The 15,576-nt window shown below is 38.3% G+C and overlaps 1 protein-coding gene across 5 annotated transcripts in view; it reads left to right on the top strand.

Annotated features, from left to right (window-relative positions):
- CDC42BPA (CDC42 binding protein kinase alpha) overlaps positions 1-15,576 on the top strand; it is a 192,811-nt gene that overhangs the window by 51,690 nt on the left and 125,545 nt on the right. For all 5 annotated transcript variants that reach the window (XM_064446401.1, XM_064446398.1, XM_064446396.1 and 2 more), the window contains exon 3: positions 10,378-10,469. In XM_064446401.1, the coding sequence (XP_064302471.1) occupies positions 10,378-10,469 (92 nt within the window). The remainder of the gene's footprint in view (positions 1-10,377; positions 10,470-15,576) is intronic.

Here is a 15,576-nt window from a genome sequence, read left to right as displayed (position 1 = left end):
GAATCGTTGATCTTTTCTGAAGTAGTAGTAGACTTCGGTGATTCAACTGCACTGAAGATTGAATGATTAAAATTGCCATGAGGTGAAATGCGGTCAAAATAAAAATATCTTAATTAGTATTATTTTACAGTGATCACTTAATCAGGAAGAAAGCGAAAATGATTGTAGTTGAGAAAGAGAGTGCTAGATCTGCTGCATAGTTAGGTACTTAAGCATTATGATATGGTCTTTTATTCTCAAGTGGGCCAAATCAAGTTTATTATATGCAATTTACATTCTAATGGCACTGAACTTTAAAATTATTTATGATCTTTTAATTTTAATTATGTTAGTTTTAAAGTAACTCTGAAAGAGTGCTGTAGTTTTAAGATCTTTGAAGATCTTTAAGGAGGCTGTTAGTTTAATAAAGGAATATTGTTATAGTCATAACTTCCTGAAATGTAGTGAAATGGAGAAGAGTTCTTGAAACATGACTTAATATAATATTTTTTATAATTACTGTATTTGACAAAATAATAAAATGCAAAAAAACCCCAAGCAATAAAGAACATGTTCGCTTGCATTGCTCAGCTTGAATACAAGGAGCAAGCAAATGAGTAGTTTGCAATTCTTACTGCAGAAATAACATAGGGTGATGGCATTAAAATGGTACGGGGTGTGCGTGGAGTGGAAGCTTAAGCTGTGGAGGTAGAAAAATTTCTGTGGCCATAGGAAGGGTGTTTTGTTCTTTTGCGACTGGGAACTTGAAATTTGAGTAAAAAGCAGTCATAGAGACTGCAGTAGCGTGTCTTTGTTTTTCATTGCAGTTATGGCTGAGCACTCAGAAGCAGAATTTTCTGGTGATGTATTAATGAAGTGCAATGTGATCTATTTTCTTTTACTAATTTTAAAGTAACCTATAGGATATAACGGGTAGTGTAAAACTAATGCAAGCAGTGGTTAAAAGCTACTTTTCATTTATTTGGATCACAAATGCTCTTTTAAAAATATATCTAATGACAATGAGTGGCTACTTCTAAAGAAAATTAAAAATATGACTGGCAAACGTGTATTCTTTTAACCTAGACAAAACTCCTTCTCATGGTAAATTCTTACTATAGTTTTTAACATTTCCATTTGACATACATTATATCAAAGTAATTCCTGCTTTTATGGATTTTGAACTTTCTTCTAATGTTTGAACTTCGGTTTAATGTCAGGTATAGATCATGAATGCACGTCTTCAGATAACATGTTTCATTTCAAATGCGTTGTCCGTAAAGGCAGAATTAGGATGTAATTGTGTGCATTCGTACGATATTCACTACCCAGAGTTCTCCAGTCCTGACGGGGACTTCTGACATCTGTTGCAATGCAAATACAAACAGTAGTGTCAGTGAAACCTGCTGTATATGAAGTGCTTATGAGTGGGTTTATGCCATGCTTTTAAAGAGGAAACAAAGTATGTTGTTACAGGGTATGTCAGTTCATATGGTGGGCTCTTGCCCGCGACATCCTGCGGAAGAGCTTGCCTGCTGTTAGAGCTCGGCTGCGTTGCGAGCCTTCTGCTCTGAGGCCCTTGTGCCTTGCTGGGAAGCGACTGCAATGATTAGCAGTGGATTTGGGGGTAAAAGCGCCATGATGGAGGAGTGAGAGGCAAGACTCAAATGATCCATGTGCTGCGTGAGACTCGACAGGTGCGCGTTTTGACAAGTTCTGAGTGTAATTATATATATACTAAGAATACATGGCTACGCAACAGAGTTGTTTTAGAGGAGGAGAGTTTGTGGAGAGTCTGCTCACCCCCTTCTCATAAGGTTTAGAGCATATCCTTTAACTAATTAAAGAAGATTAAAAGTGCTTTCAGTTTTACAGAGCTTTTACAACTTTTTTCCCCTCAAAAATGAAAATGAATGTTAGTTGCTGATGTAAGATGTAATGAAACTCAGTATCAGCAAAAAAATCCAATGTCTGACCTCAGTGTATTTGCTTTATGTAGATGACTGTAAAAACAGCTTTTCCTTGTAATTAAAATTCTAAAGTAAAAGGAAGTCAGGCTGATGTTGTGTAGCTCAAGTCCTTGTTTGTTAGTCGCAGATTAATGAAAGTAAAGGCACTAGTGGTGGTAAAAGGAGGAAGGAAATGCATCAGGGAATTTGAGAAAGGATGGTGGCAGGGCATCATCGCTGAAACTGGGACTTGGGAAGAGAGACTCTAGCTGGGTAGACCAGAGTTTTAAATAAAAAGTAAGAAATTAGAGGACTAGCAGAGCTTTGCTCACATGGTGGCTTCTGTGACCAGCAGGGCTGCAGGATGGGGGCCTGGAGGTAAAGGTGCCTCTGAGCAATATAAGAAGCAGGCAAGGAACAGATGTGGCAAAAACTGACGAGGCTGTGGGCAGAAACCATCAGGTGTGGTGGCAAAGCTGTGTGGGGACAGGGCAGAGTGATATTGGATGGCAAGTTGAGAATGGAAAGCACTGGGATGAGGAGTCACAGCAGGGAAGAGGTGAAACTGGACCATGTATTTGTGAGAGGCAAGAGAAGGGAGGGAAAGGCAGGCTGCAATATTAGACAGATGTTTGAGTATCCCTTAAAATCCTTCTTTCTCTAGCTCCAGAAATGGAACAGGTGATTCCCGAAGTGCTGTGAAACACCTGGGAAACTGAGGAGGGGGATTCATTAGTGCTGGTCCACGCAAAAAGCAACAATCTGCAGCAGCGGTCTGTTAGTCAGTGAGGATCATGTACTGGATGCCTGTTTTCTGTGGACCAAAGTCACTAGCTTACTTCTGGGAAAACACCTCCTATATTATTACAGGATGTAGCAGAATTTCTAGAGAGGATTAATTTTTATTTGAAATGAGAGGATTGTTTGAATAATATATATTGAGCAATTCTTTAATTAAGGATGCAAAACCATAAATGCAGAACAAGGAAATGACAGAATTAATGATGCCTCCACAGGTACCTTGAGAGCGTACATGTGACTGCAATGGAAGCCTGTAATAAAATACCTGTTCTTTAGAGTGGAGAGCTGTTACTTGACAGGCAGTCATTCTCTCCCACCCCATTCTTTTTCCCTCTCTGCTTGAAATTTTCTGTGTGGTTGCACACACTTTGTTTATTGCATAATATTTGATTTTTTTTCTCTGATATTCACCAACACATAATATTTCACAAAACAATGAGATAGGATTTTTCAAGAGCCAAGTCAGATTACATGGTGATATCTCTCTTCTACATAATAAGTCATGCACTAAGGGACTAAAAGTTTTAATTAAAGTATTAATTTTTGGTGTCTGGTTTATTTTAATGTTTTAGAACATTTAGTAATTCTAAACACGGGTCTGATTAATTTCATTTGCATCTTAAATGACTAGCATTTTTTTCCACAGTCAAAGACCGGCATATTGAGTTACATGTCAAATATTGAGGAATGTGAAGTTCAAGCTTGACTGTCAGAAGTGTGTTTTTAATTGACTTGTCTCCTGCTCTGTGACAGCATGAGGGATGGATTCTAAGCAAGGTTCTGCTTTATAAGTGTAAGACCACCTTTCTCCTTTTCCTCCTTGGCTAGCCTTTCAGGTTCTTTAAATATCACAAAACCTTTCTTTTTTTTTCCTGTCTGCTCTTGTTTTGCTCCCAGAGCATTTCTAACCTCTTTACTAGGTGGAACAGGAGTCCTATAGTAAAGATTTTACTGATTGTGCTACAAGAATTGCATCAGAGTTCCAACGCATAGCAGGATGAATTAAAGCTCAGTACTTCACTTTGCTGCAAGTACAATAATATTTAAACATAGGGTGGTTTACTGAAATTCTTGTGATGGGAAAGAATGGTAATATAAAAAAAATAATGGCCATATCTTGATGTGGTGTGGCAGTGTTGCCCAGATCTGCCGTGGGTGTTTCATGAATGCAGGGATTATTTTTCATCTGAGTCCGGGGAGGAAAGAACAGAACTACTCTCATATGTTTGGGAAAGATACTTCACTTCTCTCTCTGTAATGTTCTCGTTGAAGAATCTTGTGGTAGCTGTAGCCAAAGATGGCTGGATGATCTCTACTTGACCTGGATGAGAACAGATTACTTTTTTTTTTTCTCAAGATGAATAGGATACAGAATATTGTGTCTGTCTATACCATAGTACAGGAATTTGTGGACATACTTCTCATTCTTGGAAAACGCCAGATTCTTAACTCGTGCTTACAGATGTTGGCACTTAACATATTTTTCGTGATGAACAGTTAAAAGCGTTCTGAGGGAGTGAAAACTGAATCCTAACTGTTAAAATTGAGAAGGGTTTTTGTGGCTTGTATTTTTTACATTGCCTTAGCTAATGTTCTGTGGTTCAGCTGCTGTTGCTGTCGACTACAGTATTTTGCCCCTGGTTTCCTCCAGAGAGTTGGCAGAAACAGCAACAAAGCCTTCTTGTGCTGTTTTGCCAGTCTTAGGTGGGTGGAGAGATTTCTTATCCATCTCCTCTCAATTAAATTGACCTTTAAGCGGCTCTGCCTTGCTGATTGTCAATTCTTTCTCCTTTGTTTTGAGAAATACTGTTTATTTTGGGAGGAGTATCCTTTCACACCTCTTTTCTGGAGGTGTTTGTGTTTTTTTTTGAAACCTCCAGTTATGGTCTCGCTTAACTCAAAAATGCTATTTATGTATTTCATAGTCACAGCTGATAGAAGCCAGTGGAAAGTAAATACTTTGGGTTTGGACTGAGCCTGTAAAATAAAAACACTAGTTAAATTCCTTCCAGGAATTTAGCAAAAATTTCAAAACTGCAGAATGCTTAAAAAAAAAAAAAAAGGCAATCAATGTATTACTCTGTTCTTTTTCCTTTTTCAAATTTTTTCAAGGACAGCATTAGGAAGAATTGGAGAGACTTCTGGTATTTAGTTTAGTGACAGTCTCTTAGGTTGTGTGGTTCTCCTTTGCATGGGAAAGCTCTGTATGTATTTTTATAATTTTTAACTCGTGAAGGAAAGAGGACTTTGCCTTGAAATGGCAAGCTGCTAGTTTCCCATGGTCATTGTTTTCTTTTCCGATGTATTTCCTTCATAATGAACTTTTACCATTGCTGTTGACAATTTTGGTTGATACAACTTTTAATTTCTATATCTTTAGTTTGACATGGTGTTTTACATTGAACAAGGCAGTGGGCAGAAGGCTGGGTTTGCTGTGTGATACCTGGATCACTGAGGAAGCATGTTTTATAATTCCTTTGGGAAGTAAGAAATGGGTATCTTACTGAGGCCTGCCAGTCGAGGATACAATCTTCCATCTGAGCAGAGTTGGCCAGCCTGTTTATCCAAAAAGCAGCTGTGGCATCAGTGAGGCACCAAGAGGAATTCCTAAACGCTGTCCTGTCCTCTTGTGTTTTCTTTTTAAATCAGTTGTGGGGACCCATTTTCAATTGCTGCTCCAAGTCTGCAGCACTTCCTTTAAACAGTCAACAGGATCTTCATCTCACTTGGGTCTAATTTCAAGGCATGCCTACAGCAGCAGTGGTTCACTGCAGTGCTCTGTTGGGGAGGGAAAGGTGTAACAGCAGGTGAGGGAGGGAGAAGGAGCTCACCACTAGCTCTTCCCTGCCAGCCAGTAGGTTAGCCCTGAAAAATCTGAAATTCAGGGCTAGCCCTCCCCACACTCTCCAGACGGACACTGGGAGCTGGAGGGAGAGCGAGCAAGGCAGGAGCATGAGACTAACTTTGCAAATAAAGCATCCAATACTGCTGTCTCATTCTGATGTTGTTTGGCATCACACGTATAATCGCAGTACTAAACTGCATTGGGTTATCAACGATGTCACTGTTCTGCCTGTGTCAGCTCTTCAGGAGCTGGACTTCTATCTCCAAGAGTTTAACAAGTAAACCCCCTGGCATTAAACATACTGTAAGTAATGCTAGTAAGTGCTTCCACCCCATAAATATGGTAGACTGTTGAAGCTTAATATCACTACTGCAGAACCCGTTGTTTTGCCTCTCTTCTGCTGGACAGTTGTTGCAATTGTAATAAAATCCTCCCTTTTTGGGGTCGGGGGGTAGAATGTATGCTCCTCTGTAAGCCTGGCTTGGCAGCTGGAGTCCTGCTGACTGTTTTCCTATGTGCTTAACGTGTTACTTCAGGTGAAGTTCCAGTCAAATTTCAACTGGAAAAAAAATAATCTAAATTTCAAACACTTGTAGAATTTTCCTTTTACTGATTTATTTTTTGTTATTCTTTGAATGCATTATAAGCATAAATGGAATGAACCGCTAGAATATAAGATGTGGGGAAAGACCCACAGAGACTTAAATAACTTGAAGGAATAGTCATGACAGGTTCACCTTGTTTGAAAAAACAGTTTAGCTTACTACTTCTGTATATTGGTTACCCCTGAGGGTGAATGGAGAGATCGGTTTTTCTTGCCATGTGGAACTGATTGAATAAGTGCAAGAAATTCTGCCAAGAGGGCGGTGGTGCAGTGTTCCCAGACAGGCTGAGATTGGAAGTATTGGCCAGGTGGGGTGGCGGCTGTTTTTGTAGAACAGTTTTTATAGGGAAAGTCTTATCTATCCATCTCCTCCATGGCAACAGATAGCAACATAGAATAGCTTTCAGAGTAATCTCCTCCACAGGCTCTATGTATGACTTGTTAGCTTGTGGCCTTAAAGAACATACTGGCAAATTTGAAAGTTGTGTGTAGTGAACTTTGGTTCCTGATAAGCTGAAAATCCAGGAGGAGCCAGGGAACATGCTGCCCACACTTACTCTCTGGTTTGGAGGAGGAAGAATTCTATTTGGCACAGCAAACTGCTGGTCCCTAATCTGTAACACACATGGCTAGCAACCATGGAAAGGAACGTCTGTCTGGAAAAATTCAGCTATCCCTCTGTGTATTTCTGTAGGTTGAATGAAGTACCAAAGGAAACACTCATACCACCTTTTGCTCTGAAAATACCGCAAACACAGGGTGTCACTGGTATCAATGATCAAGGAAACTGCAGCTCCTTCTGAAAAAGAGGGTGGTGTTTTCTGTTAACTTCGTGATTATTCTGTTTAGGGAGATGGGGAAGTTAACAGGGGAGGGCTGTGTACCTGTATGTTTTAACAGAGCTGCATCGCAGGGACCCCTTTGAGCCCATTGCATTCTGAAAACCGTTCCCTGACCTTATAGTTTGCTGTCTTTGTAACAGCTCATATGACATTGCCAAACTGGTTGCAAAAAGTCCGCCTGTTAACCTCATAGTCTGGAAAGCTGGACGTATGAAACGGCTGTCTGAAGATATGCCTTCCAAGATCCTTGGCCAGGCCAAGTTTTTTTGTGCTTAAGATTGCTGTTGCCACAAGAATAACAGATGTTTGCACAGAAGACAAACAACGTTGATGATAAAGCAAATTGACCTTTTTTGGAACAAGCTATTTGGAGCACGTTCCTAGGGCAATTTTTTTCTTGCTTTGCTCTGCTTTTTCCCCCCCCTTGCTTTGCTCTGCTTTTCCCCCCCCCCTTGCTTTGCTCTGCTTTTCCCCCCCCCTTGCTTTGCTCTGCTTTTTCCCCCCCTTGCTTTCTTCATAAAACTGTTTGGCTATATGTTGACATGTCTGTTGCTAGAGGTGATAAAAAAAATAGAAGAGAAGGGTTTACAAACTTTTCCACTAGCACTGATACTACAAATAATTAACCTAATCCAAACCTATTTTAGTCGGTTGTATTTTACTGAAGTAGTTATAATGATGTTTATTTTTCCAGGGTCCCTATGGGAACCCTGGAAGATTCCAAAATGTAATAATTAAAGAATGACAGGCCTTTCCTTACAATATAAAGTGAGGAAGAGTTTTGTGGTTTAAACAGCTATGCTGTTGCTTGTTAACAAGATATTTTGCCTTGTACTCTAGCCAGGCCTATAATGGTCAGAAAATGTTGAAATTCAGAACTACACGTTTGTTTTCAATCAGTTGTTTTTCAAGTTAAAAGGCTTTAATGGCTTGTTTTAATTTGTTCAGTAGTATTCATCAGTAGTATTAATATGTGTATTAAATCACTTGGTACAGTACAGCTGAGGCTGTCCTAGTAAGGCAGAACATTTTTTTGTTGTCACTTATTTTTTCTATTGCAAGACCTTTCTTTTAAGGTATTAAAGATTAATTGAAAGTTTGGGGAATCTCTGGGAACTGTAGTAATTACATTTTAAAAGTATTTTAAATGTAATATTAAGCCTGTATTTTAATTATATAATGAAATAATTTTATTCAAAATATTATAAATTTAAAGTAAAGATATCCCTAAAGTGAAAATCTCAGTGTCATATGGCTGCATCTTTACTATTTGGACACAAACCCAATTTTTTAAAATCACAAGCAGATGTTCCCATAGTTATAACAACTGTAACAAATGAATTTTAGAAAAATTGACGAAGTTCAGACTTTGGAACCTGTGAGATTTTTAAAGGATTTCATCCGTTGTACCACTAACATCAGTGGAGGTGTGCCATATTGCTTAACAGGAGAAACATAAGACCATGTGTTTTTGCGTTGTTGTTTTTCAGATGTGATCTACAATGCTAATTTAAGGACTAAGATAAAGAAGTTTTGTGGGTGTTTTAGGTGTTTAAAATACAGGTAACTTGTGTCTTGGCTCAGTTTATAAAGTTGCTTTGCTGAATAATAGACAGTAGGCTTCTGGACAATGATCTTGTAGTGCCTTGAGGGGGTGCATGTTAAAATTCTAAATTGAATGATGGTTTATCTGCATCAGTATTTGATGTTTTTAGCAGAATTAGTTCATCACATTAGAAAGACAAAATACTGAACTATAGGAGAACCCAAATTGGGGTTCTCAGGTGTGTCTGGATAAAATTTGATTGTTATGTAGGGTCATTTGCTTTTGGAGCTTTTGAAAACCAACTCCCTTTTCTGTTCAGAAACATTATTCTGAATAAATCGTTCTGCACTGTGATGCCTGTTACAACTCTTCACTGCAAATACAGCTGTACTAACTCCATCAGCCTCTGTATAGATAGAAGTGGACATAGATGTGTCCCTGTACCATGAAAGCATAAGCGTAAAAGCTTTTTATGGGCCATGGAAAATGGCTGCCTTACAGTGTGCTTTTTTGTTTGTTTCTTGATCCAAGTATGTGACGGTCAGTGCCTTGCCTGTTACAAAAATACTGTACCTGTTCTACAGGTGTGAAACTGTGGCTGAAGTATCTGAAGCTGCTTGTTTAGGATCATTGAGAAAGACTGCCTGTGAGACAGAAACGGAACTTAGTGTTTTCTGAGACCCATTCTAGTCCTGTATACATTGGGTTATACAACCTTCTTTTACAGGCAACTTTTATGAACCATACTTACTGAAGCTTCTGTTGTAGCAATAGATTTAATTTGTGTAGAGTTAATGTTAAACATTATTTTTAAACAATTTTTTTTAAAAGATCTCCTTTCCCTGCTTAATTAATTAAAGTATTGGGTTTTTTTTTCCTCCTTTACCAAAGGTTGTGTTATGTGTTTTTTTGAGGTAGAGTTATCAGTAACTCGGATGTCTTGCATGCATGCAGAGAGCATGTATTAATGATCCAGGTCCTGTTAGTGGTAGTGCTGAATGGGGCTGAAAGAGGGCAACAGTCCTCTTGATACTGCTGTGTTGCAAAGAGTGCAGGAGTTACCTGGCTGCAGTACAACACTTTATTTTGCTTGCTGCTTTCAAAGATACTATACAAGAGGAGAGAAGGAGGAGGAAAATGAAGCCTAACTTTATACACCTGGGGTTTTTTTCCACTGAATGTGTTGGTAGTACCTTGAGTACAACTGTTCTTGCTTCCAGAAGCCAAGAACTGACTGTTAAGTGTCCCCTATCTTGAAGAGGTGGTCTCCAAAAAATTTTGCTTGATACATTGTCTAGGCCAGTATTGCCCTTCCAATTATCATTCATCAGCCTTTTAATTTTTCATTGAATACAATATTGTTTTGTTGTTTGGCAGAGGAATTAGCATTGTCCAAAGTGAGCTCATTATATTATACTTTGCTTTTATAATCAGACTTAACAACATATAGCACAGATGTAGTGGATGTCTGTGAACTCAAAAGACTGTAGAAATATATAGTTGGCTTGACTTTTTTCTTTTTCCCTTTAAACTGAAAGGCAAAAGCAAGCTTACTTAAAACTTTTTCTCACAGCATTTTTGGCTTCACTCTTACTGGTCATTATTTCTAGCTTTAAACTTCATTACATTAGGGAGTAAAGGTATATAAGCAAAACGGTCTGTTGTTTTCAGGGCTCTGATTACATCTATTTTATGTTACTGGTACCTTGTTTGGTTATTTTGGCTTTGGGTTGTTTGGGTTTTGTTGTTTTTGTTTTGGTGGTTTGTTTTTTTTTTTTTTTTTTAATTATTATTATTTTCCTTTGTTTCAGCCAAACCTTTTACATCTAAAGTGAAACAGATGCGACTACATAAAGAAGATTTTGAAATCCTGAAGGTGATTGGTCGAGGAGCCTTTGGGGAGGTATGTATGTGAAGGAGGTGGAAGGAAGAATTTGAATAATGCTTTTGCAAATCTGCATCACTGAAGAGATAGTTAATAGCAATATACCGATGTATGGGTTTTTATATTATTGAGACATCATGGATATTGTAGGCCCACCAAACGTTTGCTGCAAGTACATTTTGATTTATACATTCTTTGACAGCTCTTTTTAAGTTTCTTAGTTTTGAGAGAAGGCAAGTTCCCATGGATTAAAAGACCATGTTTCAACTGTCTGATGATAAATCATTTGCTTGACTGTAATTCTTTCCAGTCAGCAGGTGGAGGCCAGTGGGTTACTGATGGTATAAAGATCTAATAATTTCTAATCATCCTAATAACGGAGTAGTCTGATAGTAGTTTTCAGCAACTTAAATAGCCAAATATTGATACTGACATTCGAAGAACACAGAGAAATCTCTCTATTCCTGTCATTTTGTTTCCTATTTTTAACGGATGTTTGCATATTTTTCCTGTATTGCTTTTAAAGAGTTTAGCAAATGTTAGCTTCTTTTCCAGTTGTCACCTACTGCTATCAAACTATACAATTTTTTGCTGCTAATGATTAAACTATCTCTTATTTGAAGTCACCAAGCAAGGCTGTTGATCACTATGTTTTACACTAGGCATGTCAGATTATATATGTGTGTATATATATTATATATGTAGAGGAAACTTGAATAAATAAATATTAGAATTTTTGATAGCCAAGTATACTACAGAAGGGGATAGTAAGTAAAGCTTCTGCAGAAGGTACTCCATACTGCCTGAAAACAGGTGAACTGAAACTCAAATTGCATCTTGTGTGAAAATTAGCCTTCACTAGTCTGTGGTTATGGAAGAATAGATTTCTGTAGGTACTGTGTAAGGAACAGGAATTTTTACTGTAGTGTATGTCACTACATACTCTAATGCCTACATGCAAATGTCATCATTGGGCAACTGTAAAAATAACAATGAAAGAATAGTATTTATTTAGCTACTTTGTCACTTTTGGTTTTGCTCCATCTGGAGTAATGCCTCTTTATAAAAGAGACTGAAGGCTGAAGTTACTCATGGATAATTTATCTTTAGTCTGAACCTCTGCCACAGAGTGTTGCATTCCCCATTTTGGTGTAAACGCTTATGCTTAAAACATTGGCTTTTCTCAGTGCTGCTACAGTAGTTGCAGCTGAGTTCATGTACAGACTGTATAAGATGTAAGAAAAATCACTGATATGGGTGCTTTCTTACCAGAAGAATCATATGTGAAACCAGCCGTACATTGTTTTCAAGAGAAGTAATTTTTGTCTGCTAAATCAGCATCAAACTCCACAGCAGCTAAACCACAAAAAAAAAAAACCCAAACCAACAAACTGTAGTCCTTTCTCAGGAAGCTTCTTTGTGGTGAATCATCCCATGAATAGTGGGAGCGTAACTTTCCCCATCCTATTCTGGGGACAATCTGTGTAATCGGTTAGTTCCCCTCTTTTGGGAACAGTGTTTCTTTACAGTTCCTTATCTGAGAAAGACAGCATGACTCTACTTCATTGTCAAAATCTTCAGTAAGGGGAAAACTGAAGTTCTCTCAATGAAGATGTTCTTAAAGTAGGACTTACTAAATATTTGCAAGGATATATGTTAGATTTTCTTGCTAGCTTAAAGAAGACAAGTTTCAAGTCCTACACAGACATTTGACTAAGAAAACAGGTTCTGTGTGAAATTCCTAATTTCCCTTTAAAATATCCAGCAAACATCTGAGCAAGGTTGAAACAAAGGCCATCAGATTTTACTGCCACTTAAGCCACCAAAAACTATATTAATATTAAATTGTAAAGTACTTGTATGATTCAGTAGACCACGGTAGTTTACTGAGGCAGATTAGGAAATCTGGAAGAATGCATTTTCTTTCCAGCAAACTATAAATGAGAGCAAGGTTGCTCTAGGTTACTGGGAGGAGTAATTTTTGTCTCCTGAATCAACATAATTCTGAAATTCTGTAGACTACAAACTTGGTGCAAGTTTTCTTTGGCACTGACTCTGACTTGTTCTTATTTTGATTTTACGCTCCTCAATTTCTTCAATTTGCATAGTCAAGAAATATTTCCCTTTTTGTTTTTACAAGTTTGATGCAGACAAAAAGTAATTTAAACTGGTTATTGCTTGTAACTGTAAGAGTTCATTGTTCCTAGTTTTCTTTTTCCCCTTACCCTGCTTGTTGCCAGTCTGAGAATGCTTCCTTTCTGATGGCAAATTAAAGACGTGCCCCTTCCCTCTGCACGCATACATTTACTTATTTAAAATTTTATGTAGGAGAACGCTGTCTTTAGAAAACACAGATGTTTTGCTTGGAGGAGGAGGATTATCCTGGTAAAATTAATAACGTGGGCATCAAGTGTTTCATGGTGCTGGCTTCGGGCACCATGGTTTGGAAAACTTAACAAACAGCTCTGAACAAGAGAGTTTTAAACTTGGGAGTTGAAGAATGCTGCTAGGAAAGGTGAAGCAACTGGGCAACAGCTCTTAGTGGTGTGTCTCAGCAGTATAAAAGTGCGGCTTCTTGAAGGTTGTAGCTAATACTGAAATTCTCTGTTGATTCTATTATTCATTTTAAAAAAAAAAGTTCACTGCTTGCTTATGCAAGCAAATATTATGTCATTATGTTGTTGATATTCCAAAGATGATGAATTTTGTAGCTCTGAGAACTCGTTAGGTACTCCTAAATTTTGGCATCCAGTTATGAACAGTAACATTCCCTCTTGCTGTTTCTGGAGGGCTGCCTACTCTTGGTGAACAAGAAAACCAATGCTGAGTGCTGAGTCTTCTGTCTCTCTCCTCTCCTACTCTTTTTTTTTTTTTTTTTTTTCCCCCTCAGTTTTAATGGCTTCTGTTTTACCTTTTTTCTTTTCCTTTTGAAGCAAAGGAAATGTGCAGACATGTACCATAGAGACAAGTAACCAAGTTTGGGGCAGAAAGCGTCTGACAGCATGCCAGACTGTGCTGCTGTTTGTGGGAAATACGGAAAACTGTTGGAAGAAAGCGGGGGGGGAAGCTATCTAAGCTATCTAACTAAACCAAGATGTTTACGTCAGCACATACCAATCATTTTTTGTTGGGCTGCTCACAGGAAGATATAAATTTTAAAAACCCCTACCCTTTAGAAGTCAAATTTTAAGAAATTCCAGTAGCAAGACACTTCAGGATAACTAGATAGGAATGATTACCCTTTTCTCTGTTTTGACAGCTTCACTGGGGGAGGGAGAAAATCAGAACAGTGCTCTGTGTGTATATGGTATAGTATATACCTCTGTGTGTGTATGTAAATACTGCTTGGGTCTGTAATCATGTTTCAGATTTTTTTGTTACAATTAGAAACTGCATCAGACTGCTCATTGCTGAAGTGTCAGGTTTTTCTTTCACAGTCCTGAAATAAGCATTTTAGAATTTACTTAAAGCACCGAGACATCTCCCCAAAAGATGCTGTGATTGCAGAAAAATGATGTTTGTAATCTTTTTTTTTTTTGTGTTTGTGGTGGTTATTGATATGGAATGATATGAATGGCTTTCACAGACTAAAAGGCTGCTGCTGACTGATCGTAAACACAGCTGGTAAACACGAGTCTATTTCTGTTCTTTAGTCGTCCTTTAATACTACTACACATTCACAGAAGGTACCAAGCCCCCAGTCTTGTCATTGAAGCCCTGCACTCCAGGCAGTGCTGTAGCTCTTTTGGTTGTGTCCAAGTGAATTCTGTAGAGAAGACTACAGATTTAGGCAGCTGTGCAATTAGCGTATGTCTGTCAATAGCCAAATCTTTTGCAGAATAGCACAGCCTTTCATGAGCATGCTGCAGGCAAGAAATGAAATCCTGAAGTTGGACTTGAAATACGTGTATTATCTTATGCCTCTGGCTGCCTGTACTACAATGGTTAATGGTGGGGAAAAAACTCAGGTTTTGTCCTGGGCAGCAGCCGCAGTCTAGTCAGCTCTAGGTCCAACCTTTTAATTTTTCACTACAATAGTCACAAAACCCTTAAAGGTCATTAGGGCAGAATTACTTGTAGCTTCATGCCACAGACTGCATTATGCAGAGGGTGTCCTTGTCATCCAAGATATGATACAGATTGAGTGCTTGCTAGTTTCAATGTTAAGGCTTTCTCCTCCTGCCATTTCTCATTAGAAATCCGTACAGATGTGGCTTATCAGAGTTTCAAGCTAGGTTTAGCTAGTGAAGTAAAAGGACACTCAAGATACAAATCCGTTCTGGGTTATGTGTCATTGCACAGGATTCATCTGTCCCTCCTACAGAAAATTGTGATGCTTGGTCTTGAGGTACCATGCACGCAAGAGTAGACATTCTTTATAAATTAAACTTATAGTTTAAAGTAGCAATCTATTCTTGTGTTTCAAATATGAAAGTACTGTGAGGGATCCCAAGTCTGGATTTGAGCCTCAATTTTTAGGCATGAAGTAACCTTAAAAATTTCAGTTCATAAACTAGTTTAAACAAGTAGATATAGTACCTTTCTGTCTTCATTTTTTTTCTGTCCTCCCACTCCTCTGCAACCCCAGAAGGCAGCAGTGTCAGGAGCAGGGCTGATAATGCATTGCTGCACATATGGGAAGTGACAGCTGCTTCGTCTGTGAATCTGTAGCTAAGCAAGAGGTACACTTTTAGATATGCTTTGGTTTAGACATCTGAGTATTGCAGTCCTTCAACCTGCACTTTTGCCAGGTTTGTGAAGCAGCTGCTGCTGCTGCCACATTTGAAGGTGGTTGGAAGAGGTTTGTATGACGCTTTCTTCAAACTGTCTGATCCTGTATTTTCTTCCGTTATCACTGTCTTCACACATAGGTTGTTTACTGATTATGAAAGAGATGGAAGGAATATAGGATTCAACCTTAGTATTTTTGTCCCTGGCCTGCAGGATGAAGATGATGATAATCTGTGTGACAGCATGTTGGTTTGTAAACAGATGCACACACAAATAAACTTTTATCTCCTTCAGCCTTAAGATTTATTTGAAAGCAAAGAGGCAGAATGGGATAGTTGGGAGATTGGTTGTTGAAGTGTCTTGATTGTTGAACTTCTCTGTAATTGGGATGGTA

Source organism: Phalacrocorax carbo, chromosome 3, assembly GCF_963921805.1.
Source record: "Phalacrocorax carbo chromosome 3, bPhaCar2.1, whole genome shotgun sequence".
NCBI lineage: Eukaryota > Metazoa > Chordata > Aves > Suliformes > Phalacrocoracidae > Phalacrocorax > Phalacrocorax carbo.
Note: the sequence above shows the minus strand (reverse complement) of the source record. Positions and strands in the feature narration are given on the sequence as shown.